This window comes from Micropterus dolomieu, linkage group LG20 (assembly GCF_021292245.1).
Source record: "Micropterus dolomieu isolate WLL.071019.BEF.003 ecotype Adirondacks linkage group LG20, ASM2129224v1, whole genome shotgun sequence".
Classification (NCBI taxonomy): domain Eukaryota; kingdom Metazoa; phylum Chordata; class Actinopteri; order Centrarchiformes; family Centrarchidae; genus Micropterus; species Micropterus dolomieu.
This window is the reverse complement of record NC_060169.1, coordinates 4549571-4575543: the sequence shown is the minus strand read 5'-3', so window position 1 is coordinate 4575543 and position 25973 is coordinate 4549571. Positions and strand designations below refer to the sequence as shown.

The 25973-nt window shown below is 39.6% G+C and overlaps 2 protein-coding genes across 3 annotated transcripts in view; one reads left to right on the top strand and one right to left on the bottom strand.

Moving 5' to 3' along the window:
* Positions 1–1515, bottom strand: part of LOC123958557 (C-myc promoter-binding protein-like) — a 158167-nt gene extending 156652 nt beyond the window's left edge. For both annotated transcript variants that reach the window (XM_046031962.1, XM_046031963.1), the window contains exon 1: positions 1256–1515. The gene's annotated coding sequence lies outside the window, so the exon portion shown is untranslated. The remainder of the gene's footprint in view (positions 1–1255) is intronic.
* On the top strand, positions 1112–24748 carry socs4 (suppressor of cytokine signaling 4). The gene is made up of 3 exons (XM_046031964.1): positions 1112–1351; positions 21117–21348; positions 22129–24748. Exon 3 carries the CDS (start codon positions 22149–22151, stop codon positions 23334–23336), a length of 1188 nt encoding a protein of 395 aa, XP_045887920.1. The 5' UTR covers positions 1112–1351; positions 21117–21348; positions 22129–22148; the 3' UTR covers positions 23337–24748.
* The last annotated feature ends 1225 nt before the right edge of the window (positions 24749–25973 follow it).

Sequence of the window (25973 nt, the reverse complement as noted above, 5' to 3'; positions counted from 1 at the left end):
GCGTGCCAGAAAACAGTACTTTCATCTGAAGTATGACTTTTTCGTCTCTGGCATTCCACTAGGGCGCCCTTCTGCCCTCTGAACATGAATAGACACAGCAATGAGACAGAACACAAACATCCCGTCCATCATGCGCACAACAACAGGATCTGGCCATGAGAAATCACATGATATGTAAAGAGACTAACACTTGAATGAATAGAGGGGGAAAAAAGCAGAGCAGGCAGAGGATTTATGGGATTACAGTGTAGGTTACCTTTCTGGTATGTGGAGCTGCGGTTTGGAAATCACAGGCTTGGGAGTATTTTTGTCACACATATGATTTGATCAGACTTGCCTGTCCCGCTGCTTGACACAACTAAACGATGCAGAGGGGAATTTTGGGGGAAGTAAACCTTCAGGAGTGTCAAACCCCGATGTCACCGCTTATGATTGACGTCTAACGTCAGACAGCAGCAGGAGACTCCATGTTTGTCCCATTCTTCAGCTCAGATTCCTCACCTAGCACTGACAGACAAATCTGCACTGATGCGTCACAAATATAAATGAACGCATTCCCCAAACTTACCCATGAGTTACATTTGCAAGCCTGCATCTCTTTCCCAGTGATGAACTCTCTGCCTTTTGCCAAAAACCATAATAATCAATGACATGTCTGGACTGCAAATGCTTCACAAAACAAGACATGAAATGACTCTCTTTGCACCGTTTGTGCCACTGCCTGAAAGCAAGGTTAAGTGAGACAAAAGTACAAGCTGAACAACATAAAATAAGGCAAGGCGGTGTGCAAGGGTAACCTTAGTGTTTTGGGGTTATTTTTAGCGCTAAACGCCAGAACGCTAGTGGCTAAAATAAAACAGACATATATCATCGGATGAACGGAGGTTTAATGCTGGTGTGAACGGTGTTTGGTTTGCATCATGTCACACACAGCACAGGTGACTGAAAACATTAAAGAATTGGCGTTGATTGCGAACAACCTGTGGCGCATGACGCTAACTTATCTTCAGGAATGAACCGGCGAAGAAGGCAGCATGGTGGGGGTCAAACGGGGCAGACTTGTCGTTAACGACGGTTAAGTCACACGGATAAAAACACAAAACAAATGTAAACACGTTAGAGAACACAGGTGAGGTGACAGAGCTAGCATAAGGGGGTTTCTAGCTTCCTGTGGCACAGTAACAGCCTGGCAGCTGTTCGGTAAATCCCTCACCAGGCTGTCAGTCACTGTAACGGTTCATCATTTCGTACTTACCCCGCTTGTGGACGTCAAAATTAGTCCTCACACAACTTCAGCCGGTGTCGTCTACCGGTGTTGTTTCATTACAGCGCCGTCGGGGGAAAAGAAAAGGTGAGGACGACCTGCGCCGGTGTTGTTTTTGTTTTTGTTTTTCTCTCTCTAAGAGTCTAACCGTTAGCTGTCCAACCGAGCGAGGCTTCTTCTCTCTTCTCTATCTGTCAGTCACTGTGCCGAGCCGGCTGTCCGCTCCGCCGCCATCTTGGTTGTGATGCGAGTCCGCGCCGCGCGCACACACACATCACATCACATCACATCACACACACACACACACACACACACACACACACACATCACATCACAGCCAGCCTCTCCCAACAGGAAGGATCTCATATAATCTACCTGATGCTGACTGTGCTCGCAATTAATCTACTCATTTATACTAATGCTTTATTAGTTTTATGAAACTTGCCTAATTCTGAGCTTGATTACTTAAATAAAGGTGTGCCATTACACAATACAGTTTGTTATTTAAAAAAAAAAAGAACAAGATTAATTCACCTTGGAGTTTGAATCCACAAATACATTTTTCATATTTTGCAATTAATGCCCCTGAAGGCAAGACAAGGCAAGTTTATTTGTATAGCACATTTCAGCAACAAAAAAGCAACAGAAGGAAAGATGAAAAAAATTAAAACAATTTACCTGATCGACCTATTTATTCATCCATAGTTACAAATAATCAGGCTTTTTACCTTCCATTGTTTGCTTAATTTAAGATCAACTACTTCCTCAGTTGTTTTGTACGGAGTTCATCAAGGGTCAAAATTACATGAGTTAAAAACGGAAGGTTTTTTTGCAGTAAATTTTGACATTAATGATTAAAAGTTATCTTGAAATTTTGCGGTTAATTTTTCTTCCATGATAGCTTATTTATTTTAGGTGTGCTCATAAGTGGAATTCATTCCAGTGACACTGTTTCAAACTGTCCCATTTCATCATAAAACTGGATGCACTCCAAAACTGGCACAGTCAAGATTAATACACTTTGGACTAACATGCTGTTTTTCTATTTTTGAATCCACAAATACATTTTTCATAATTTGCAATTAATGTCATAAATTTCCCCTGAAGATAAACTGGCTCCTCGGTTGTCCTGAATGAAGTTCATCAAGGGCCAAAATCACATGAAATAAAGACATGGTGCACTAATGATACCATCAATGGCCTATGTATACCAATATGTATTTACTTTATATAGTTTATATGCAGTAAATTGTGAAGCATCTCCACTATCTGCTGCTATTTGATTTTCAACTGATGGAAATTCAGCATATACTGTACCTGCTGCCCTCAGCATATACCCGCTGCAGCTTGTTGTAGAGTTTTTCTGCCCACAAGTGACCAAACATCTGCAGCTTTAACTATAATCATTTTGGCTCTGGATTACAACAACAAAGCTTCTTTAAACAACAATTGTCAAATTTGCTTCCACTCATATCTTTGCATTAACTTTATTTAACACACGGTGGCTCCGCTTTAATCTTGAGAAGCTGAAAAGCTGCAGTCTCCATTCATTCAACTTACACTGTAAATTTCCGGCTAAACTGATGCTTAGTGTGACCCTTTTCTCTCTCTCTCACTCTCTCTCTCTCACCTGCCATTCAACGGTCTTGTGCAGAGTTTTGCATGCATGCCGTGCTGCCGACAACTGCATGCACGTTCAAGAAGCCGGCTATCTTAAAACCGGCTATTTAAAAACGATAAAATATTCTTTGAGTGGTTAATCAACAGTAATAAATTACCCAAAAGTCCCGTGAGGTTTACAGGTTACAACTTTAAACGTTGAAATGTATATTGTAATAGGATGTATATTAACTTCTTGGGAGAAAACTGGTAATTCTATGTAAAATCAGACGTTGAGCACCCCCATATCGTCAAAATGGCATGATCCTTGTTTCGCAGCAAAGCTTCGACTGTGAGATAGACAGTCGAATCAGGCTCCGCCCATCGAAGCGTCGACTCTTTGACTATTCGGGGTCAGTCCTAGCGAACTTGTTTAGCAAGTTCAGTAATTTGTCAGGCTGTACTCCTGACATCAGTAGCACTGTAGATGCAATTCTGCTGCTCCAGGATCAGTGCTGACGGCTGCATTTTGTTTTGCAATGCACAGTTTTATGTGTCAGGCTCAGAGTGAGCAAAGTTTCAGCTAATTTCTCAGATAACTGTGTGTAGTGCAACTTCATTTCAACATGCATACAGACTACATGCATGATGATGTAAAATGTATGATGAAAATGAGTTATTCCAGGCTACAATAATTGTACAAAGGACTCAGAAGTGTTTGACACATCGCATCTCTCTTTGAGAAAATTGATTATATTGAGGCAGAAAATAGGAAATGTGTGTGAAATAGGTTTCTACTTGACACTGGAGGACATTTCTGAATGTCATCGAGATCATTAGTGAAGAGTGAATTGCATTTTCATCATCAGGGAGCAAAGTATGGTTTTGGAATGCATCCTAATTCTCCTTCTATCATTGTGACTTTTGAAGCTGTGCCATGGTGGGAAATGTGCTTGTGCCTCTTCTTGCTGGCTCCCAGTGTTTCATCATGCACTGTAGAATGAGACCTGTGTTACAATGATTTAACAAGCTGCCTGATCTTGTTTGCATTAATAGAGGTAAGAGAAAGTATTAGAAAGAACATGTTAGTGTTCAAGACATCAGGCCAAGACACAAGGTTTGATCCATTTTCCAACAGCGAGAAAAAACACAAAAATGATTGGCAATAGCTTGAGAGGCTTTATGAAAGTATGAGGAGTTATATCTTGATTAAGTTAAAACTTACTATTTTTATCATTGAAATGCTGCATGATCACATCACACAAAAACTAACTATAAACCTTTTTTGAAGAAATTCAAAATGAGAACCATTATTTTTCCCAAGATACCAAACTAATTTTGCAAAGAATAAAACAATAACACATTGGAAACAAAAAAAAAGCGAGGATATGAAATACGATCTCTGGTTGAGAACCTCGTGGGGCTTAGTAAAATCTTCTCGCTCCAGGACACAAGTAAAAACATCAAAAAGATAAAATAGCAAAGAAATAGCAGACCAAGCAGAAAGGGGGAGAAATGGAACAAAAAAATAAATGCATGAATCACAAGAAAGCAATAGAAATGCCCATAATCCTGATGGTGTGATGAAGAGAAGTTTCCCCATCACATTTGAGACTCAAAGAGAGTTTATATGGGAGCATGAAAACAAGTACTCTGTTTTATGTTTCTGTTCTTTTTTATCTCTTTATTTTATGGTCCTGACTAACACCTGAGAAAAACATGTCTCTCTCTCTAGCTGCTAAATGCTCCTCCATATTCACCAGCCACTCGCTAACTGTGTCTGTCTGCTGTTTGGTGCTGAGCAGCTGCAGTTGCATGGGGTTTATCACAGCTGTGTTGTTTCCCACTAAAAGAGGCTGAAAAAAAAGCTTGAAGAGCTGGGGATGATTCTCTGCGTGTTCATCATTGTGTACATCTGTGGAAAAGGCAGTGTGTGTAAACAAGGTGACTGGATAACTGTTTGTATTGTTTGACAGACTAAGAATTGCATTATGAAATGGAACAGCCATTGTCAAAATGAAAAACGCTTGGATGACATTAACGACATGCCATAAACTTTGTTACTGTGAAAAGAAGCTGGAGGAAATAACATTTCCTAAGGTTAAGCTGAGTTTGAAAAGTATGTATTGCATCTTTTGGTAAATTCCTGGCAAAAAATACGTATTTTACCTGTATTTACAGTATTTAAATTATTTTCTTTTTCACGGTGTCTATTTTATTAATTTCATACTGAACACTTTGGGTCTCCATAGATTTCTTTAAATAAGTCTTGTTTGTTAACATGATGATGTACTCCCACTTTGTATAGTCATTTGATTCATTGTCAATACAAACTTGGAAAATTTGGAGCTTTAAATGTCCAGGCAAAAGCTTTGTCCAGATACGATAAAGCAAAGGCTTATTTGTCCAACCTCCTGATATACTGTAGTGGTCATAAATAAGAAAGCAGTGTGTGTGACTCATTTGAAGTAAGTGCTTAGTGCCCTCTTTCTGCTGTTTGCGGACATGAACTGAAAGGGGAAAAACCCAAGCAATCTCAAAAAGCACCTGAAATGCCCACATAACTTTGTCAAAATGTCAAAGAGAGATGTCCAACAGAGGGCCGACAATACCTGAAAAGCAGTTTGCCAGCAGAATGTATCACTTTGCTTCAATACAGCTGCTGTAGAGGCAACAATTTTTTTAAGTATTTGTTGAGTTAGAGATGTCGAATAAATAAAATACCTGTATTTAAGGTCTGCTGGGCCCAAAATTCAAAATGTGCTGAAACAATGCTTTTGCCACTTTAAAAGCTGAGCAATCTAAACACGTTTTCAAGCACTTTGTATGAACTCTCACTTTGTAAATAGAGAGTATTGGTTGTTCCTTTGGACTGTTTGCATGTTGTCCGCCGGTTCAAAGACACAGTGCAGGTGGACTGGTGACTGGTGGCATGTAATGTGTTCCCGTTTTCCTGCCTTCCCCTCGGTGCATAATGGGATTGGCTCTTGCTTTCTGTGTGCAAGTAAGTGTGAATTGGAAAGTAATAAATGAGATGTGAGCTGAGACTTTTTCCTAGCAGCTTCCAAGTCTTGATCTGTACTGAATTATTTCATTGATTGTGAGTGACACTTCACTTATAGGCTGTTTGCTTTTTCAGGATGAATAAATCCAGTTTCAACTTCACTTTGTGTTGAACGGCAGAATATATGATGAAACTGGTAGAAACAGGCCCGCCATGAGTAGGTGTGAGGTTTGTTCTGTGTCAGTGGGGGTGGAGAGCTGGCAAAGTATTCCCACACAGTCATGCAGACTCATAACTCCTTTAAATGGATGCACCAAAAATGACAAACAGCTCTTACAAATGTTTTAAAATGTACGTAGATTTCTTGTTTTCCAGGAGTTGTAAATGCAAAAGTGTGAGTAAATTGGTTAAACTGGTCAAAAAGTGTATGTGTGAAGTCTAGCTGGAGGCTCCTTTTGGAGGCGTGCTCATGTTTCGAATTACTGGGGGGATTGGACCCCCCCAAAAGTGGCAAAAACAACAATTCAGGGGGGTCTTTCTTACCTGTAATTGTAAATATTACAATATATTTCCCATACTTATGCCTTATATTTAAGAATCTTGAAATACGATTTCAGACACCCCTTCAGAGTTTCATAATTAGTATTTCTTTTACTTAAAATGAGCTATCTGATGTTAGCTAGCTGAGAGCCCACCCTATCATTTTATTATCACTATGTAATTTTATATTTTATGTAATTGTCACCTAACACTGGTGCTTAGGCATGAGCAGTAAAAATGGGGATTAGTTATTGTAGAGATACATTTTTACATCAATATAGAGTTTATTATTTCATTTGAAGTCTTTTGTGAGTCCTTCCACATTAAACATGGCGTTTATTTTAACTCTGGAATTCCCAAACATTCCCAATTCCCCAACAACAGTGTGTGACTACTGCTTTATTTGACGCAGATTACATCATTCGCAGTCAACATGAGCAAGAGGAAAAGAGATATTTGCTAAAAAGAGAGAAAGTTGAAACGTTAAACTTGATGAGAATGATAAGAATTAGGAATTAGAGTTGATAATACAGACTGTATTTTATGATAGTGTCTTTGGTTCTGGTTCAGGCAGCTGCATAATGATTGTTTTAATTTGCTGACGGGCTTATTTCCTTATATAATGTGCTCAAATTTAGGGTAAAATTATGGGACAACAATGTGTATTTTCTCTGTAACTTTCAAGACTATTATGCCAAGAGTGCAAGGATATTACAAATGTTAATGTGATTTTATTGTTTTTGTCTTAGACATTCACTGCTTTTCAGTAAATGCTTATTATACTAATCTTTATGATTTATTCTTCACTCATGACTCATAACATGTTAAAAATCTCATCCTTTTATCCTTCAAATATCCTTTACTTTGCAAGATTGGGGACAGGCAGGAGTCTTAAATTAGGATATTTAAATCTTAATTTTGTAAGAGCAGGCTGTTGAGTTGAAGCAACATTTAACCTTTTAAATTGGCCATTGAATGGAATTCAGTTGTATTCCTTGACGTGCCTTATTCTATTCCCTTTTAATCTTAATCCTAGTATAACAAATCTCACGAATCTGTTAACCATCTAACTCAGCAGGTGAAACATTTGATTTGATTGTTTCTCAGCAGTTTAAATGCCTTAGTCATGTTTCAGTGCTGCCATCTCCTGTACACTGCAGCCAAACACAGATCTTTCAAATCCAGTTTGTTGAATGCAATAGTTTTGTGTGGAATAACATTTTAAATATATTCAGTAATGACTGGTCGACTATAAGGTGGGTGCATATACAGAAGTCCAGTTTGTTTTGGGGGATGAGTTTTTCTTGTAGAATCTGCAAAATGGTTTTCCAAGTTTGTACATTTCAGATAATGTTCCTGCTTCCCATATTGCACCAGTTGTTTTCTGAGTAGATGGCAACTATTTAATTAGCTAAGGCACATTATTTACCAAATATGTACATTATAGATATAGACTGATTTGCTTTCCATTGCTAAACAAGGTTGAAACACACTTGGGGAGAGTCATGATCATCTCTGCTCTCTATCGCTCATCAATAGCTTTATAACTCCAACCTGCTGATTACAATGGGCATTCAGATATGGGATGGGAGACAATCGCCTGCATCTGCATTTACGCATAGGTAATGACTTTAATGGTGCTCATAAACACACTGATGACTACAGGGTGTTTGAATGGGACCTCAGGTTTTCATTTCACCCGAATACCAAGTCTGAAGAAAACTCAGAGATCATTACAAGTCATTTTGTACTCTTCTCTGTTTGATCATTACTTTGTGGTTGCACTGATTCCACAGGCCTCAGGGGAAAGGTGTCTGAGGCCCAGTTCCCAACCACATAATAAACGGAAAAAATATCCCCTTGGAGAACAAATCTCACAAATGCCTCTTCAGTAAGGCAAAAAAAAAAAAAAAGAAAAAGTAATGAAAAGAGGTTGTAAATTAAAACAAAGCAATAAACAACTGAGGCAGCAGGTAATTGCGGCCCAGGAAACATTTGCCTTTTTATTAATTGTAACCACAATTTCACCCTCACCTTAAGCAAGTGATTGTTACCTAGCCCTAATCATAACCATAGTTTATTTGCCATACCTACAATATTTGCTTACAATATAGCCATCCGTAGATGTTGTAGGAAAGTGAGTCTTTTAAAACATTGTCACTGAATTACATTTTCATAGAATTGTCCAAGATTATCGTTATTCTCTGGTGAAAGGTTTACCCTTTTTCAGCCAGAAGAAGTTTAAAGTTCTGAAGTCAAACGTGTTTAGAAGGTTATGTTTTATGCATCCTTGAGTTTAATCCCAAATTATTGGATCTGCTTTATTCCATTTTTGGCCACTGGTGGGCAGAAAAACTCCAAAACAAGCTGAGAGACCTGCCCATCTTCACCAGAAAAATGCCCATAATAGTTTGAATTAGTTTGCAGCAGCTTATTAAAACCCATATTTTTTCATTTCTTTTAAGCAGCGATCTGTAGTGACAGAAGAAGTCTGGTGATATAGTAATAAGGCCAACAAAGTCTGTGTAAGGAGCTGGTGGGATGGATGAATGTGTCAAGGAAATTCAGGACATTCATTCAGGTTCAAGTCCTGTGTAAAAGGAAGTAGAAGTTGGCATATTTAAAGTTTTAAGTTAAATTATGTTTCTTACTATCACTTGACTTACAATACAGGACTTACATAATGTCCTTAGTTTAGCTCAAACCACAATCTTTTTCTATACATAATCAAGTGGTTTTGTTGCCAAAACCGGACCAAACTAAAATGGTTTAACAACATTTTCCACGTGATAAATGTCATGTGACATATGTACCTTAAAGTCCGGTATGCCTGCCGCTGGACTGACTTGCCAACGCTCTTAAATTTCATTTTTGGGGAATGGTCACATATTTCATTGTACTTCCCAGTAGATATATATGTGTGTTGTTCTGGGGCACTTGATAATCGACCTATTTTGTCGTTTAGGTATGAGGACGTGTTGGACAGACACACAACAGTGACATAATACCGTTATAAAGTTGTTATGGCTACCGTATTAGCAAACATGGTACAGTATATTTAGTTTGTTTGATCTTCCTGAGAAGAATCTCTGGCTCTTTCGCTGCTGAATATTCCACTTTCATCGTTTAACTAGCTGCTAGCTTTGTCTGTCTGTAATTTGGTGCTGGTCAGATAATGTACGGTCAGTGTATCAAAGCTTGTTTGCTGAAAACAGCTGCATGTTGCTGGTGGAAACAGTCTTCATCATCCCACTGAGACCAAACAACCAAAACATTGAGCTAAAAGAGGCCAAAAAGCTCTGTAGAGATGCGGACTTGGTGATATTTCTTTCTGTATGATCACGGGAGCTTTACAGGAGTTTAACCAGATTTTTTCAACAGAATTTTACTTTGCCAAACAGCTACATGTAGGCTAACAAAATACAGCTGACACCAGTGTGCATCCAGACCATGTTTCATGGCTCTGCATGCTTGTGTTAGTGTCACCCGTGTCACCGAGGCCCACACTTCCTCTGTAAAACAAGCTGTGTGCACAGACACAGACTTCCTGGAATTTCTCCTTTCTGCTATTGATTTTCGGTGGGGTTTGCAAATGTTTACATGATGAGCAAGAGACATACAAGCTTTTTCAAGTGATCCCATTCCCTGCTCTCTGCTCCATGCGTTAGAGCCCAGGAGGCAGACAGGATGTGAGCTGGCCGATAAGCTGCAGAGAGACAGAAAGGCTGTCGGAGATTCTCTGATCGTCAGTCTGTCACTGTCTAATAACCTGCATGTAGGGAAAGCTGTTGGGGCTTCTCTTTTATGCTGTTAGACGCTGTTTGAGCAGGGTTGAATTAAAAATTGGTGCAACCAAAATGTTTTCTGTCATCAACGGGTATAGTAGGATATGATGTCATGCTTCAACTAAGAGCTCCCAAAAGTACACAATTAAATTCGCAGTTAATCAATACTCAGTCTGTGGTTTACATTACAACACAGCAAACCAGTAGCTGCCCTTTTAGTTTGTGTCTTCTAATGGTAGCTATCTAAAGTATAATTATGAAAGACCTGGTCAGACCGCCACTCCTCCATGAAGGCTATAGTTGTGTTGAGTACTTGTTCTGGTGAAGTGGGCTAAAGATGTACAAATTTTCTGGTAAGCGTGGTGGCTGCTGACACAGCTAGCTGTTAGGAAAGATAGCTTACATCCTATATCAGGTAATCGGTGTGTTTTTAGGGTCATTTGTTCACGGTCTACTGTTCTAAAACTTTAATTCAAGCATGCCGCTTATGTGGAAGTACCTGAGTAAGAGGGGGGTACGTTGATTTATTCATTTAGCTGATGTTTTTATCCAAAGAGATTTACAATTGCTATATATGTCAGAGGTCACATGCCTCAGGAGCAACTTGGGGTTAAGTGTCTTGCTCAGGGACACAGTGGTGTCTCACAGTGGATTCAAACCCGGGTCTCTCACACCCATCTGGCATCTGTCATCATCACCCACAAAAACAGTTCAAGGACAGAGACTGAGGGTAATGAATCAATAAAGTCTTTGATTAAACAAAGTTCATAATTATCAGTTTGTTGGACCTTGTTAGCCTGCTATCCAAGTTAGCTGCAGAAATTGATTCTTGCAACCATGTATAAATCCTGCCTGCTTTTGCACAGAATACATTTTGCTAACTGATTCTGTCTAAGGCCTTAAATGTGCCTTTTATCAGCACGTAGATGTTTCAAAGTACACAATGGCTGTTTCGTTCGTTGCATTCAACCCTTAAAGTGCTTAACATGAGGCAAGCAGCTGTACTTCTAGGTGTTGCAGCCAAGTTATGAGGCTGAATTCTTTAAATGCTATAGTTCAGTCTTTCGCAGGTGTCAGTGGCAGTGGTTTGTTGAGACTTTAGCTGTGTAACACGTTAGAGGAGTCTTTCCTCCAGAGGGGCATAATAAGAGGTTGAGTTGTTATACTCTGGTATCTCTATTTGCATGCTAACATAGAATATGTTTTAGCACCAACTCCAACACCATTCATGCCTCTCAGGATGACTACAAACTTCAGAAGCAGAGCATAAAAATTCAGCATGGAAACACACCCAACAAGGAAAAATAATATTATTCTGAAACGCCAACGTGTGTGAGTGCTAATAATTACATTCATCATTTGTGGCATCCATTTGAATACCTTTGAATATCTGTGTTTTTCTTTGCCAGAAATCACAGAATCTTGACTGGCTACATTACGTTTCTTTCTGACCTCTGAAATCTGACCTCTGACCTCTGACTTCTGAACTCTGACCTCTGACCTCTGACCTCCCGTCGAGGGGACAGGAAAACTAACTTCCTTTCTAGAATCAATACAGTGTCACATTATTAAGCTTTCAGCCAGAATTAAAGGATCAATACTGAAGATGGTGAAAGACCTGCCTAATTCCACTACCGACACACACACACACACACACACACACACACACACCCACACAAGGTAAATACACCATCACACACACACACACCATCACTCCGAAGGACGTTACATTGATTTACATTCATTTCCTGGATACCTACCATAACCTTAACAAAAATCTATGCTTACATTAACCTTGAACAAAGTTTTCTCCCTGAAAGTTAATGATTTATGTTGCATTTAGTCCCCAAAAGGAAGTCAGGCCCGTTATGACTGCTCATGACTCATGAGCTGAAATATTTTGCTTAATAAATGTTGTACCCACGTGAGGTATGAAGGAGCTTCAGTTTTTGCATGACTGACAGTACCTTTCTGCTCACATATGATTGATCTGTGAGGGTTTACAGTAAAATTGCGTTGATATTACCAGGGTTTGAATTCAGGGACAACTGAAACTAAAGAATATGCTTTTTAAGATGATATGTTATTTATATTTATGTTAATTGTTGAGCTTTAGAGGTGCAAGTAAGGTATTTTATTGTGCTGAACAGAGCCAGGCTAGCTGTTTTGTCTTCATGCTAAGCTCATCACCTGCTGTCTCTAGCTCCAGATTTAATGTACAGATATGCACAGATAGCTGGATCTTTTCATCTAACTATCAGCATGAATATGCTGATATGCCAAAATGTTGAACTTATCCTTTAAGGAAATACCAATAAAGTGAAATGTGAGTAGTTTATTATTTTTCTGCAAAAGTAGAAACACCTCAACCTCATTTTCTCCTCCCACTACTTTTAACACAATTGAAATCTTTTTATGCTTATTTTTCATTTTCTTCATCACATTGTTAGAATGTTTTTTTTCTCTTTCTCTTTTTTATCTCTTTTATCTCTTTTTTCTTGTTTCTATGCAGCATTTTGAACTTCTGGATTTTATAACCTGGATTTGTAGATTGTACAGCTCAGTGATATGGCCTGTCGTGTACTGCAGTCATTATCATTTTTCCCTTAAAATATTATTATATATTTTTGCTCATGTCTCCATAAAGGCTATGTTCTGTATATTTCAACCTGGACCCTATATTCCCATGTTTTTGTGTCTTTGTGATTAATTGGGGCAACATTTTGGGAAATTACTCCAGTATTGAGCAAGAGTGCTGCAGTCAGCAGCAGCAAAAATAATCTTTGCGGGCAATCGAGCCCCGTTTAAGTACGTCCACTAAAGTGCTTGTTTTTGCCAGAGTCAGATTATTATTATTATTGTAATAAATATAAGTGTCTGACAACATCATGGAAAGGATCCCCGCCCACAGAGATTGTTCTTTTTTTGTTTAACCACAAACAGTTGTTATATTACTTTCGTCAAAGCCACCAGACTCCTTTTGACAAAAAACATTATTTTGTTTTTATCACAAACTCATTCAAGACAGCAAAACTTTTTTTCAAACCCAAAGACTTTCAGTTAGAAGTTTCCAAAGGATGGTAAAGCTATAAAAGACACCTTGGATTTGAATATTTCAGTCAGTGTACACATCATAAATCTTCGATAAAGAGCTTATAATATAATATATAATATAATGTGATAGTGTCAGACAATGTGGAATAAGATGCTTTTTCCAACCTTTAAGTTACAAGGGTTATAAAACAGAATAAAATAAAGGCGAGGATATATATTTAATATGAAGGGAGTGTGATTCTAACTAGGTGGAACTGGATTTCTGCTTGCTTATGTGCTTGTGATTCATGCAGCAGTAATTATAAGTAATTATGTTATCTGGCTGGAGTTCCATCCTCTTCATGCTCTTAATATTGATTCAGATGCACTGCTGTGGTGTCCTGTCAGGGCGTCTTAACATGATGAGCTGATGGAGTTTAAAACAGTGTTGACTCACATCCTGCTGTCTTTCCTGAAAAAACATGTGAAACAGAAGGGGAGAAAAAAAGATGCTTCTGCTTCCAGTCTCAGTTTATTATATCGCAGTGACAAGGCCATTATGAAGTGTAATTGCAGCACTGTGTATGTGTGCTTCCAACTGCTGGTGCAGAAACTGTTGCCATGAGGCCGATCTCGCAGGATCATTCATGAAAAAAACAAATTTCATCAGTAAATGTTCACAGAAATATGGACTCTGTACATTAATGTGGCAGTAAAGGGTTAACAAACCTGCATTGGTGGCATCTATGTTTACCTTTTGATTTCAGTCCTCTTCTTTCCCCACCTTCTGCAAGTGTATCGCTACATTTCTTGTCATGTATTAGTCAGTTAAATAGTGAAAAATAATAATAATCTTAATTTATAAAGCATTTTTCAAAAACAGTTACAAAGTTACAAAATGCATTAACAAGAGCAAAGACAATAAAACACATAAAAACAAATACACGATAAAAGCAAGATAACACTTAAGAGACTAAAATACACGTAAACATTAAATATATATAAAATAGAATAAAATAAAAATAAAATATAATCAGGAAAGGCTCTCCTATAAAAGTATGTTTTCAGAAGCGACTTAAAAGAGTTCACTGACTATGCCAACCTGAGAAACCGCCTGCAGCAATATGTACAATGCCTTGTTGTTACTGTGGCTATTAGTTAATAACTGCTAAATTCCATATTTGGGATAAATATGTCTTTTTCTTTGTTTCACAGATTATCTTATACGAAAACAATGATTCAATGAAAACCATTTATTCCTATTAAAAACAAACACTCCCTTGTGATTTGATTTTTGACTGGTGAAGTAAAAGCATTGTAAGCCCTTAAACCTGGATGTTCCCAACAAGGTGCCCTGATGTGGAGTTTTCTTGTAAACAAGCAAAGTGTCTTTAAACATTCAGTGTTTCTTACGAAAATGCATTGTGTGTACAGGTTGAATGCATCTTTTCTTGCTCTGCCATTGGGGCCATTCATTTTTTCGTCACCTTCTACACATTTATATTACATTTACATTTCCCCCCAATTCAGACATTTTCACATATTTAAAAAAAAATGAGAAAACTCTTTTGTTTAAAGGTTTTTGACATTTAAGCTGAACAGAAGTGTTTATGGCATACCAACAGCAAAGCACAAAACTTAGTTAACATTTTGGACCACAACCACATTTCCCTTTGTGACACTACAGGACAATGCATAGTCTACATATACAAGGGACGTACTTCTGTAAGTATATTCATATACCAGTGTGTGTGTGTGTGTGTGTGTGTGTGTGTGTGTGTGTGTGTGTGTGTGTGTGTGTGTCCTGGTCTTGAGTTACGCTCTTTCTAATATGACGGAGAGAAGAAGCCTCCCTGGATGCACCTTGCTTGCGGGAAAGCAGAGCGGCTGCAGGCATAAATAAATCTCCCCTGAGGAAAGTCGATACAGCAGCTCGCATGTCCACAGATGAATATCGAAGACCATCTGAATCTTAATGGCTACAAAACATGTGGATATGGATATGATACACACAAATGTGCTGTCTCAATATGCGGAAGAAGTGCTGGAATCCATTGCTTCAGGAAAAATAGCAGTACCACAGAGAAAAGGTACTTAATTCCCACAGTATCGCAAACATATGTAAAACTTTAAAGTAAAGAAGGAAGCATTTAAAGTGAAAGTGTTAGAATAAGAGTTTTCAGATTAGAAATAGGGAAGGACAGAAATAGGGAAGGACAGAAATACAACAAAAAAAAGAATATAAGAGGAAGTGCACCGTCTTCAGTGATGCAAAAGTGTCTCACAAAACTCAACTAAAGCACCAGCACCTTTTGCCATCAATTTTGTAAATGTATTTTAGCTTTGTCCCATCTCTGGTGTTGTCACTGCAACAAAGAAGGGATTAATTGTGTTCTTTTAAGAAAGCCTAATATAGTATAGAAGCATCCCAATTGCTTTTCTGCAAGTTCTATTAGTCATGAATGTAGGCCACTATACATGTGCTTTGCAGGCAGAAGCTAAAATGGGACTGTTTGCTATCAGCATCACTGACAGCCACACATTTGTTGAATCTAACCAGATCGTACTGGTGGTTTTCTTTTAGCCTGTTTCAGTACACACACACACACACACACACACACACACACACACACACACACACACACACACACACACACACATTTTTTATTTACCTTTTCCAGGTAATTAATTTCAAAGAGTAATGGTGTTCACTTCTCACATACACACACACTGTTATTAAAAATAGAAACATGGAGGAACAGGAAATAGAATAAACTAATCAAAAGGGCAAGAGAATAAATCATGCAAAAAAAATTACATCATCGACACACAGGGGAGGCAGGAAGGTCCACTGGGTCACATGAGAATAAATCATCATCTATAAAAAAGTAGAATTACTAAAATCCAATATGAAGAGGTGCATCCAATTTGTCCAGTGTCCACAAGTCACAGGGTCACATTAAGCTACTGAAATTATTAAATTATTATTAAAATGATTATGTAAAATAAATGCTACATATGGGCCAGTCAGCATTAAGGTAAAATAAAACAGTAACTCCCTAAGCGCAGGGAACAACTTAAAACTAACTTCACAGCGGTATTGCAAGAGAATTGCAAATGATTACTTCACAGAGAGGTACAAAATAGCTCGCAATAGCAAAATGATTTACAAACTCTGGAATAGAGTAAAATGTCTAACATAAAGTTATTACGAACAAAGTTGACTTTTAAAAAATCAGAGCAAACAAACTCCACAAAAGTACATTTTTAACATCCTCCTTGTTTTGAGGCAAATGTGTGATAGCTCAGGTTGCCGCATGGACAAAAAAAAGAGATGTAATGAGACCCCATGGTATCTGAAGTGAGAGGTGCGGCACTGCTGTTGGTCAGAGGAGTCTTCTGATACAGATCAATGGAAACAACTGAGACCAGTGGAGCCAGAGACTCCCTGCTGATTCAATTTACCATCTCTCTAATTCACATGATCGTACTGCCTCTCAGCCAACACACGCACACACAAACACACACAGGCAAGATTGCATGACTTAAACTGAAATAAAATACACATAAACAGGTATATTTTATTAATAAACAGCTTTTGCTTATTGCACTTTGACTTTATGTCCCATTGTGTCCAGTGTAGTCGTTATGGGAGTCAAATGCAAGTTTGAAGTCCCGTTTCACACCCTTGACTAACCTCCCAGTTTTGTTGTACCTTTTGTTTGCTGTAAGTCTTTCATGCTTATTCTTTTATTTTATTATTTCAAATTCAGATACATGTAAAGAAAAAGTTAATATTTGAGTAACTGTCTCCGTGTTTGTTGTATGATAAGCTTCTTGATTGGCTGTAGGACTTGCATTGATTTATATTTTTGGCTGCTCTGACTCGGTCCACCTGATGAATGTTAAGTCCAGCACTAACTCCTTTCAGCTCTGGTTCTCAGTCACTCCCTGAGGGAAATATCTGGCTCTTTAGTTGCTTAATGCTCCACTATGTTCGCCAGCTAGTTGCTAACTTTGCCCGAAAACAATGCAGATGAGTGCATTGACAGAGGACCAACACAACAAAGTTGCAGGCTGGAAAACAAAACAAATGAGCTTATGATGATGCTAAACTGCTATGAGGGGAAGTGCTCAGTCAAGTGACACATCATATTGCACATAGGTATTAAATCCATTGTTAATATGAAAAACCTGTAAAAGATGCAGGTCTGTGATGGCATGAGCCAAGTCCTGTCCACTGTGTCCTTGTGGGAGACTTTGCCATGGCAATGTAGTTTAAAAATATGTAAACTAACCAAACTTGTATGATAGAATTTCACTGAAGACTTATGTGCATCCAATGCTGAGTGCCTCTGAAACTGTAACACATGCATTTTGTAGTTTCACTCCTCCTGGCTGCATAAATGTCAATAAAAAGTGTAATAGCCTTCATATAAAAATGCAAGCAGAGTAGAGTCTCCATTCAATCAGAGCAGCATCAATTATTCATAGATGCTCCCCTCGGCTGTGCTGCTCCTGGGATCGATGCCTCTGTAATGTGGACCGATACGAGCCCCTGGTCGAGTCCTAGCAGAAGCAGGTTAATGGGACGACTGGATTTCACCCACTGCTGGAGGCACTTCCTGGACAAAACTCTGCCCACTGACATTTTATAAGATCCCAGTAAGTTGTTTGTATGTAGGTGCGGCAGATGTAGGCGGGCTTTCCATGTTTTTATACAGTCTATGGTTTGTACTGTCAAAAATGTGAACTTAATGTTTGTATCCATGGTGGTTTAAAATCAAGGGCAACCGGACTTGGTTGAAGATGCTGAAAGACATTTCGCCTGTCATCCAAGAAGCTTCTTCATTTCTGACTGGCAGAGAATCACAGCTATTTAATGTTAGTGGAGTCGTTCTCGAGGTGGTGGATACAGCTTGGCTCACTGTGGTCATTGGAGTCACCTGAGGCCAAGTGTGAATGACAGTGGACGATGACGACGGAGGTTAAATGGCTGTTTTAAGAGTGGTACACTAAAAATCACTGGGGTTACAAATTGACACAGTTTGCATAATCATAGAACTGGGCCAACTAGGTACAACAAAATAATGGTACTATAATTGAAAATAGAATAGAAAAATAGAATCAATTGTAGATTTTTAATTTTTTATTAGAGACTACATTACTTTGTAAACATTTGGTGAAACTATCAACCATCTTCCTTTTTGGAAAAACTAATTTTTAAATTAAATCGACTCAACTACAGTGAGTAACTATTAGTGGTTTGTTAAGTTAAGTTTGTAAGTGTTGCTTAATTGGATCGATGTAATTACGGTGCAGCATAAATTATAAAAAATTTAAAGATTGATACACATCTTCCGCAAACTTCAAACTTCTTTTTCTTTTCTGTTATTAAAATAAAGTTCTACTTCCTGTTTCACTTGGTAAATTAAGTCTTCCAATTCAAATCACATGTTTTGTGCGTGTGTGTGTGTGTGTGTGTGTGTGTGTGTGTGTGTGTGTGTGTGTGTGTGTGTGTGTGTATGAGTGTCCAATCCATTATTCTACCCAATCAATTTGTGCTGTCGTTCAATGAAGAGGTTGAATGTTTCACGGAGAGTGCGGTAAATGGTGAGCTTCTGAGAATCTGCGAATGACATGATGAAGGTGTTGCCTAGTAACAGTAGTCCTCATTTAATGTAATCTGATTACATAATAAGTACAGATAATGATGCAGCAGATGGCTCTTGGAAGATCTGACATATAAAAAAATAGAAACTAAACTTTCTAGAACTTCTGTTTTTAAACTCTGTAACTTTAAATCAAAAATACAGTTTCTGATGATTTTTATTAATATTGTTTTTAATTTCTTATCTTTTTAGCCTAAAGTTTTAAAATCTTGTTTTGTAAAGCACTTTTGGGCTGCATCTTTGCATGAAAGGTGCTATACAAAGAAATCTATTGTTGTTTATACTTGCTAAACATCATCATGTTAGCATTGTCAGTGTAAACGCATTGCTGGTTTGTAGCATTTAGTTCAGCCAGGTTCAGGTGTGAAGACATTTCGGAGACTGACTTAACATACAGTACGTGGACAAAAGTACTGGGACACCTACAAATTACTTTTATAACATCTCATTCTAAAACCATAAGGATAAATATGGAGTTGGTCCCCACTTTGCAGCTATAACAGCTTCCACTCTTCTGGGAAGGCTTTCTACAAGACTCGTTCATCCAGAGGAGAATTTGTGACGTCAGACAGGCCTGGCTCGCAATCTTGGTTCTAGTTCATGCCTAAGGTGTTGGATAGGGTTGAGATCAGGGCTCTGTGACGGGCTAGTCTAGTTCTTCCCAAGGCCAAACACAAACTGTTGGAAGAACTGTTGTTTAAAATCATATGTTGTAGCATCAAGATTTCCCTTAAGAAAGACTACACCATGAAAAAACAGCCCCTACCAAAAGTATTGGGACGGGGGGACCTTGTACTTTTGTCCATAAAGTTTAGCATGGTTTACAGCATACAACATGTGAACACGTCAAATGCCAACACCAGGTCCCTTTTATGTTTCTCTAGTTCTTGTATGTTTTCCTTTTAGGTCATCTTTAGCCGGCCTTAACTTAGAACAACACATCTTTCTGATGTTTAGACTGCAATGCTTCGTCATACTGGAATCTATCACTCTCCATGAGTTGTACTCTGTAATCTTTGGAACCAGTAAGTTCTTGTAAACATTCTTGTAAGATTTAACCTTGCAAGATTCCCAGAGAACACCGATATCTGCTAGCCTGACGCCTGAGCTACTGTCTCTACCTTATCAGCCTTACTGTTGTCTCCCTAACAAGGACAGTTACATGAGAGAAATAACCAGGTCTGCTTATGACTCCGAGCTAGACCTGTCTTACCTTCGCCTGTTACATCAATTAAGACCCCTGAGAAATATCTCTTAACATATCTGACCTAACTGTGTTTTCCTAGGGATGTTGAATCCTTTCAGCCAAAGTTCAGTAAGTTTAGTTTCAGTTTCTTTACTAACATTTCTGTTCGTTCGTTAGTTTGCAGTCAGATACATTGATCTGGTTGTTTGCCAGAACATGTGGCGTTATCATCCTGCCGGGCTGTGTGATAATGTGAAGAGCATTAAATATTCAGTTAAGAGGAAGTTGAGTGTCACTACATTATCTGAGATGTCAGGCATTTATTGATGACTATCCTTTATCTGTTAGAGCTGAAAGGGCACACACAAGCACACAAACTAAACCGCTGGGAGTAATAGTATTTGTCTGATAGATGTAGTCTATTTGTTTCATGAATTATAGATCTCCCAAAATGTCACCCAAAGCGAGTAGCTTGCTTCATCTCGCACACTGTGTGTATGACATCACCTTGACAGATGAGTCCTTTCAACAGCACTTGCTGGAAGTTTTAACTGGGAAACTCAAAGGTTGTTCAATCAATAAGGGAAGCTTTTTAAAATGCTTGGTTGGTTCCTCTACTGGGCTGAATTGTTAATTAGACAGAGTCTGCCATGCTGAAGCTGGCAGTGTCTAAGTCCACTCAGGCTGCTCGCAAACCTGAGGAATAATCTGTTTGTCATCCGCCACAGAGAGACTTAAACAGATTTAAAGCTCCCCATGAAATGTGCTTTGATGCTTTAAGTTAAGATATGGACCTCTGATGAAATTAAAACAACTCAAATCAGCATACAGAAAATAGAATTACAAGCAGAAATAATTCACTTTGTGAATGAAAAAGCACTCTCCCCGCTGCTCTGGTTATCTTTTATCTTTTCCTTTTTTTTTCTGAGATGGAATCCGTGAATGAACCCGTAAAGGAGATGTAAGAGAGAGAAGAGGATGTCTCTCTGACATTAACCTGAAACCACCCTCTCCTTACACCCCACCCACCCAGTCTCCTGGCTCGACCCCACTCCTCCTCCCCTCATTCATTCAGATCCGGCCCTGGCGGAGAGGAAACTGCTGCCCCCACAGGGATTTGGCATCATAATTATATAGGAAGCAGAACAGTCTGCCGTCTGTTAGAGCTGGAGAGGCTGCAGGCTGGTCACACATGTCCGCTTATGTGCCGTGAACAAGTGGTCATAACATGGATGTGGAGCTGTCTTTCTGACACAGTTTGGACGGTAAGATAATCTCTTGCAATAATCTTCAAAGAGTTAATTACAACAGAGAGTGATTAACAGCCTGTGATATTAAACCGCCTGCTGCACACTGTCTGTTCAGTTTGATTTTGTACTGTCAGTGAACATCTCCGCAAACTGCTGCCAAGCACAAATATCACTACAGCCAGCCTTTAACTGATGTGTTAAAACAACAGCTTTGTAAGCACTTTGACAAAACTTTCTTCTCTGTGACTGATGCTTGAAAAGTCTGTTTCCTGGGTGGACATTAAACTAAATTTTGTGGTTTTACGGAAGCTGATCAATTTCCATCTGCAGGCTGTTTCTGAACTCTGCAGTCTTAATGTGATTTCTTGCCACTGGAGATGATCAGAAAAAAACCCCAGCAGGAATCCACATCAGCCTATTAGTCTTGCACAAAATGACTAGATCGCAGCCTTGCACACACAGATTAAAGAAAGTTCTTGAAGGGTTGGGTGTAACCAAAATGAAACTGATAAATTAATTCAAAAAGCTGTGCAAAATCAGAGTAAAGACGTCAGTATTGGTCTTAAATATCACTGACTTCAAAATCAGAATCAGAATCAGAAAGGACTTTACAATGATGCAAGACCTTATAATATTTTCTGGTACTATAGAGCTCTTTGTGGTGAGAAGAAAAGGTAAAATGTGTTCCTTTTATCAATATGGCAAGACAGTGGGGCAATGTTGTGGATTTTTACTTTACCCACAACTCTAATTGAAGCAACCGTTTGCTTTTTTCTGTTTCTGAATGTGTCATAGAGTGAGCAGAGGAAGCAGCCATGTCAGAGAAAAAGCCACGAGGCTCAGACACGCGTCCCAAATGTGGCCTCCGCAGTTGGAGTGCAGACAGTTATGTTTGGCGGGGGAAGAAACGCTCCCGGAGCTCTCGCAACGGGTCGAGCCCCGGAGGGCTGGAGGTGGAGGGGACGGAGGAGCTGGGTGTGCGGTCAACATCCTGTCCGAGGCGACGGAGAGAGAGAAAGTGTAGCTGCAGCACTCTCGGGGATGCATTGACGTCTGCAGACATCGATGTGGTGTGCCGGAAGGCCTTGTCCCACCGCTCTCTGCGGCAGAAGTTTCAGGATGCAGTGGGCCAGTGTTTTCCTCTGCGCTCTCACCATCATCACCATCATCATCACCACCATCAATCGGGCTCCTCGCGGCCCTTCTCGGTGCTATTCTGGTCCAAACGCAAGATCCACGTTTCAGAGCTCATGCAGGACAAGTGTCCCTTCTCACCAAAATCTGAACTGGCTCGATGCTGGCACCTAATAAAAAATCACTCCACCCACCCAAGCGTCCTCAAGGACATGGAGGCTCCCCTGAAACCTACTGTCTCATCATCCTCTACCTCCCCACCACAGACCCCCCTCTCCTGGGAGGACATCTGCTGCTCTCCTGGGCCTGGAGGCACCAGTCTGGAGGACTGGGACCCTTCTTGTCCTCATAGGGAAGCAGATGGCAGCTGTGGCCACACTGACTACATCTTGGTCCCAGATCTCCTCCAGATCAACAACAGCTCTTGTTACTGGGGTGTGCTGAACCGCTTTGAGGCAGAGGAGCTACTGGAGGGCAAACCAGAGGGAACGTTTCTGCTCCGAGACTCTGCCCAGGATGAGTTCCTCTTCTCAGTCAGCTTTCGTCGCTACAGCCGCTCCCTGCATGCACGCATTGAGCAGAACGACAAGCGTTTCAGCTTTGATGTGCGTGACCCATGCATGTACCGGGATCCCAGTGTGACAGGACTACTCAGACACTACAGTGACCCAGCCACCTGCCTCTTCTTTGAGCCCCTCCTTTCCCGGCCGCTATCAAGGACCTTTCCTTTCTCCCTCCAGCACCTGTGCAGGGCTGTGATCTGTAACTACACCACCTACCAAGGCGTGGACAGCCTACCGCTGCCATCCCAGCTCAGGGACTACCTCCGCCAGTACCACATTAAGTGTGATGGGGCCTGCGCTGTGTGACAGTCCAAAGCAGGCCTCATACCATGGAAGGCAAAGATAGCACAAGCAACTTGGCAAAGAGGCAAGAATATTGACACTGAATTAGATGGTTCATTAAGTAGCATTTCTGTTGCAACTCATTGAGGTCTAAAAGGTGCAGAACTGGAGAGTTTTTAAGATGTCTGATGATGTTGATGCATTACATGGTACAACAACTAAACCTACAAAGGCTCATCAGCCTTCTGTATAGGTCTGAATCCAAATACTGTAGCACATGGACGATGTCCGTGTCAACCTTTAGTACTTGGAGATGGTTTGAAGCATGGATTTAGGTTTTGTGCTTTCAGCCATTTTGACAGCCAGGGTCAAGAAAGCAGCCACTACAGCTGTGCTACGCTGAGACACCTGTAATTAGGACCCACAACTAACACTTTAATATCCTTAATAAAGTAAGGATTCTCAACAATCACCAAGACCTCAAACTAACCCTCACTTTTTGTGGAATATTGACTCTTGAAGTTGGAGCATTTTCCTCTAGGCTTCAATTCAGCGGGAGTTGTCTTGTGTGGGCACTAAGTATCTCTAGTGGCCACTAGAGGAACTGCACCTTTCATGGTACCTGGCTGAGACTAAACCGCCTTTCATGTACCTTAATATCATTAAAATGTGATGTTTTACTGTAGCCTTGTCGTGCACACAACCCGTGTTGTCTGATGTACAAGTAGGTGTACAGAGACTGCATCTAATAATATCAACATTACTCATTATTCAATATCTTTCCACAACATTTTCATCCCTATTTGGACCTTCACTTGGTCTACAGGGGCGTCCTTCCAAATTGCAGAAAATCCTTAAACACTGTTGTAGTCTAAGAATTTCACAAATTTAAACCACATCTCTCTCCAAAGACTTTGTGTAAAGATTGAAGTTGTGAACTGTGCCTGATGGGTCACTCAGCACATTTACCTCCTCATGGGAAAGTTGAGTCAGGCAAACTGAAGACGAGAGGACTCTGTTGCCAATCAATGTGTGTGAGAGAAAGAGAAATACATAGTGACAGAAAAAGAGGCATTATCGATAACTTGGTCACTGTTTTATGCCTTTCAACACCTCTTCTTATCGACCACAAATGTCAGCTTCTTATTAAAAGGATTGCATTCTTCTCTGCAGCCACACGATGGCTGCACAACTGCACTGATCTGAGCTTTGGGAAGATTTCACCTGCTTCACTTGTCTGTCTTTCCACTACTACCTTCAAGCTCCTCTGTAAATCAATATTTTAACAGGTTTCACAAGTATTGTTGTTTAAAAACTGTTTACATGGTGGAGTACAGTACACTAAAAGTACCATGCACTGTTCTTAAAGTATTTGAATCACTGTGATTCCCCTTCAAGGCAGATATTGTATTCACCACATTGATACACAAGCTAATAAATGCTACCCACACTGCCTATATAGTGTGACTGTTTCTCTGTTTTTTGTTATCTCTGGACCAATTTAATGGTGCAGCTCATGCTTGCGCACACTTGTTCATGCTGCAACTGTGTGCTATGTCATAGTTAGACAGGCTAATGGTATGGAAAATGCTGCTTTTGAAGTATCCTTCTGAAAACAATTCATGCTGTCTGAAAAGGACACCTCTAAATGCCAGCGCTCAGCAGAGCAAATTGAGAGATAAGGACATGAGAAAGACTATTTCCCCCCCATAACTGGGGTGGAATTCAGATTTTTCAATTGATTCATGTGTCATTCAGCTTCTCTCTCTCTCTCTCTCTCTCTTCAACTAGCAGTGGAAAAACATCTGCCCTGGGGTTAGTTGTATGAATACAAAACAGGGCATGAAATATTCAGCATCCAGTCATTAGGTTTTAAAGCACATAAAGTTTTTTTTCCCCTCAGTTCTTGTCATATAGATATCAACATTTTACTTGTAGCCTACATGTTTGAGTAAATTCAATGTCCTGTTGTCTGACTTTGTTCTCTATTTCATTATTACTGCTTCAGTTCAGTTATTCAGGGAATAACAGCTGTCTGGGTCTATAGAGTGCTCTAAGACTAAAAAAGTGATAAATACATTTATTTTAAGGCTTAAAATTTAGCCACCCTACCCTTAGTCAGATCTCACAACAAAGAGGTGTGCTTCCATGGCAGCAATCAGTCACATCTGCAGACAACTAAAGACTCAATATGCCTTTTTTCGTGGAAGACATTTTCACGTCACAGTAGTAAAAAGCATATGAGTAAATAATACAGTTAATGATGGCTGAATTCCATTTTAGCGTCCTGGTATTGTACATAGTGGCTCCCTTTCCCACTGTCATGGTTCACAGAGACACTAGAGTAGAAAAGATAATACCATTAATGTTATTAGTAACCGCTGTGTCCTAGTAAAAACATCCCTGCAACTGTTAAATTCTCAAGGCTCAAGCCGCCATGTCTTTCATCCTAAAAGGAGATCGATTTACCCTAAATACAGTACATTTGTTATACATAAAGGAGAAGGCGCCTGATTTTACACATAAAGGTTAGTTAACAAGTCAAGGAGAGTACTACTCAGCCTGCTTCTTGGCTTGGACTTGAACATTCATAACAGAAAGTCTAGGGCAGGGGTCGGCAAATTAGTCTGGCATCGGGCCAATTTTTTTTCAAGTCATTAG